This window comes from Lichtheimia ornata (genome assembly GCF_029851405.1).
Source record: "Lichtheimia ornata isolate CBS 291.66 chromosome Unknown scaffold00505, whole genome shotgun sequence".
In the NCBI taxonomy this organism is placed as follows: domain Eukaryota; kingdom Fungi; phylum Mucoromycota; class Mucoromycetes; order Mucorales; family Lichtheimiaceae; genus Lichtheimia; species Lichtheimia ornata.
Window position 1 is genome coordinate 1 of NW_026695804.1, and position 949 is coordinate 949.

General features: G+C 41.8%; 1 protein-coding gene across 1 annotated transcript; it reads left to right on the top strand.

The window, feature by feature from the left end:
- On the top strand, positions 1-725 carry O0I10_013332 (uncharacterized protein; the record flags this gene model as incomplete). The annotated part of the gene is made up of 2 exons (XM_058493108.1): positions 1-174; positions 240-725. Coding segments are annotated over 2 exons (660 nt in total), but the record flags the coding sequence as incomplete, so codon positions are not given.
- Between the last annotated feature and the right edge of the window lie 224 nt (positions 726-949).

Here is a 949-nt window from a genome sequence, read left to right on the forward strand (position 1 = left end):
CGCAACGGTGCATTGACCAACCAACAGCGGCATATGCTACAGAAGAGAAAACAAGCAAATGACTTGGCTGATGACATGACCGACATGCAACTTAGCTGTATGATTCAACCGAGTACAGCTGATACAAATCCATACCTTGTCAATAGCTTTGCACTTGATGGTATCCGTTTTACGGTAAGCTATATCTTTTATCCTCCAGCCAAGCATGATTCTCATCCATAGTATCCCTCTTCTTAAAGGTCACTGTTGAATACGACACAGCCTCTGATACCACAAAAGTGATGACATGCTCATGTCTAGCTTACAAGTTTAAGAACAAGGCATGCAAGCACATGTTCCTTCTCGCACGTTGGAATACATCTTACATCGTTAATGGTGATCATCAACCCAAAAGGGTCACGATTGATCTCAACCCTTCCGCTCCTTCTTTTCCTCCATCTACATCGCGAGCCCAAGATGGCAACAATGTCTCTCAATCCGCTTCTACCACTACCAATGACACCAACGATAATACTTCCATGGATAATCCTCGTGATACCATCAAGTCCCAAATCTACAGGTTCAAACGTACACTCGATCAGGGATCATTTAATGATGCAAAACTTCCTGATATTATCGGCAAACTGGACAATCTTCAATCTGAACTCGATCAAGCTCGTATACTACTACCAAACGCTAGACTCCCGCCACAACACCCATGCAAAAGAACTCGAACTAGAAAATAAACCTTATCATTATCCTTTTCCTCTTCCTTCAAGCACTCATTCCCTTGACGTATCGTGTATAATTACTTAGCTTTTGCTGGTGTAGAAACGATACTGTATATTGGCTCCACAAATAAAGTAAACGAAAAAAAGTCGACAACAACACGCGTCTTTTTGGATGATAACGGGTTTCCTTGCTGAAAAATACCCACTGATCATAATACTACCTTTGGTGAAGGTGACAA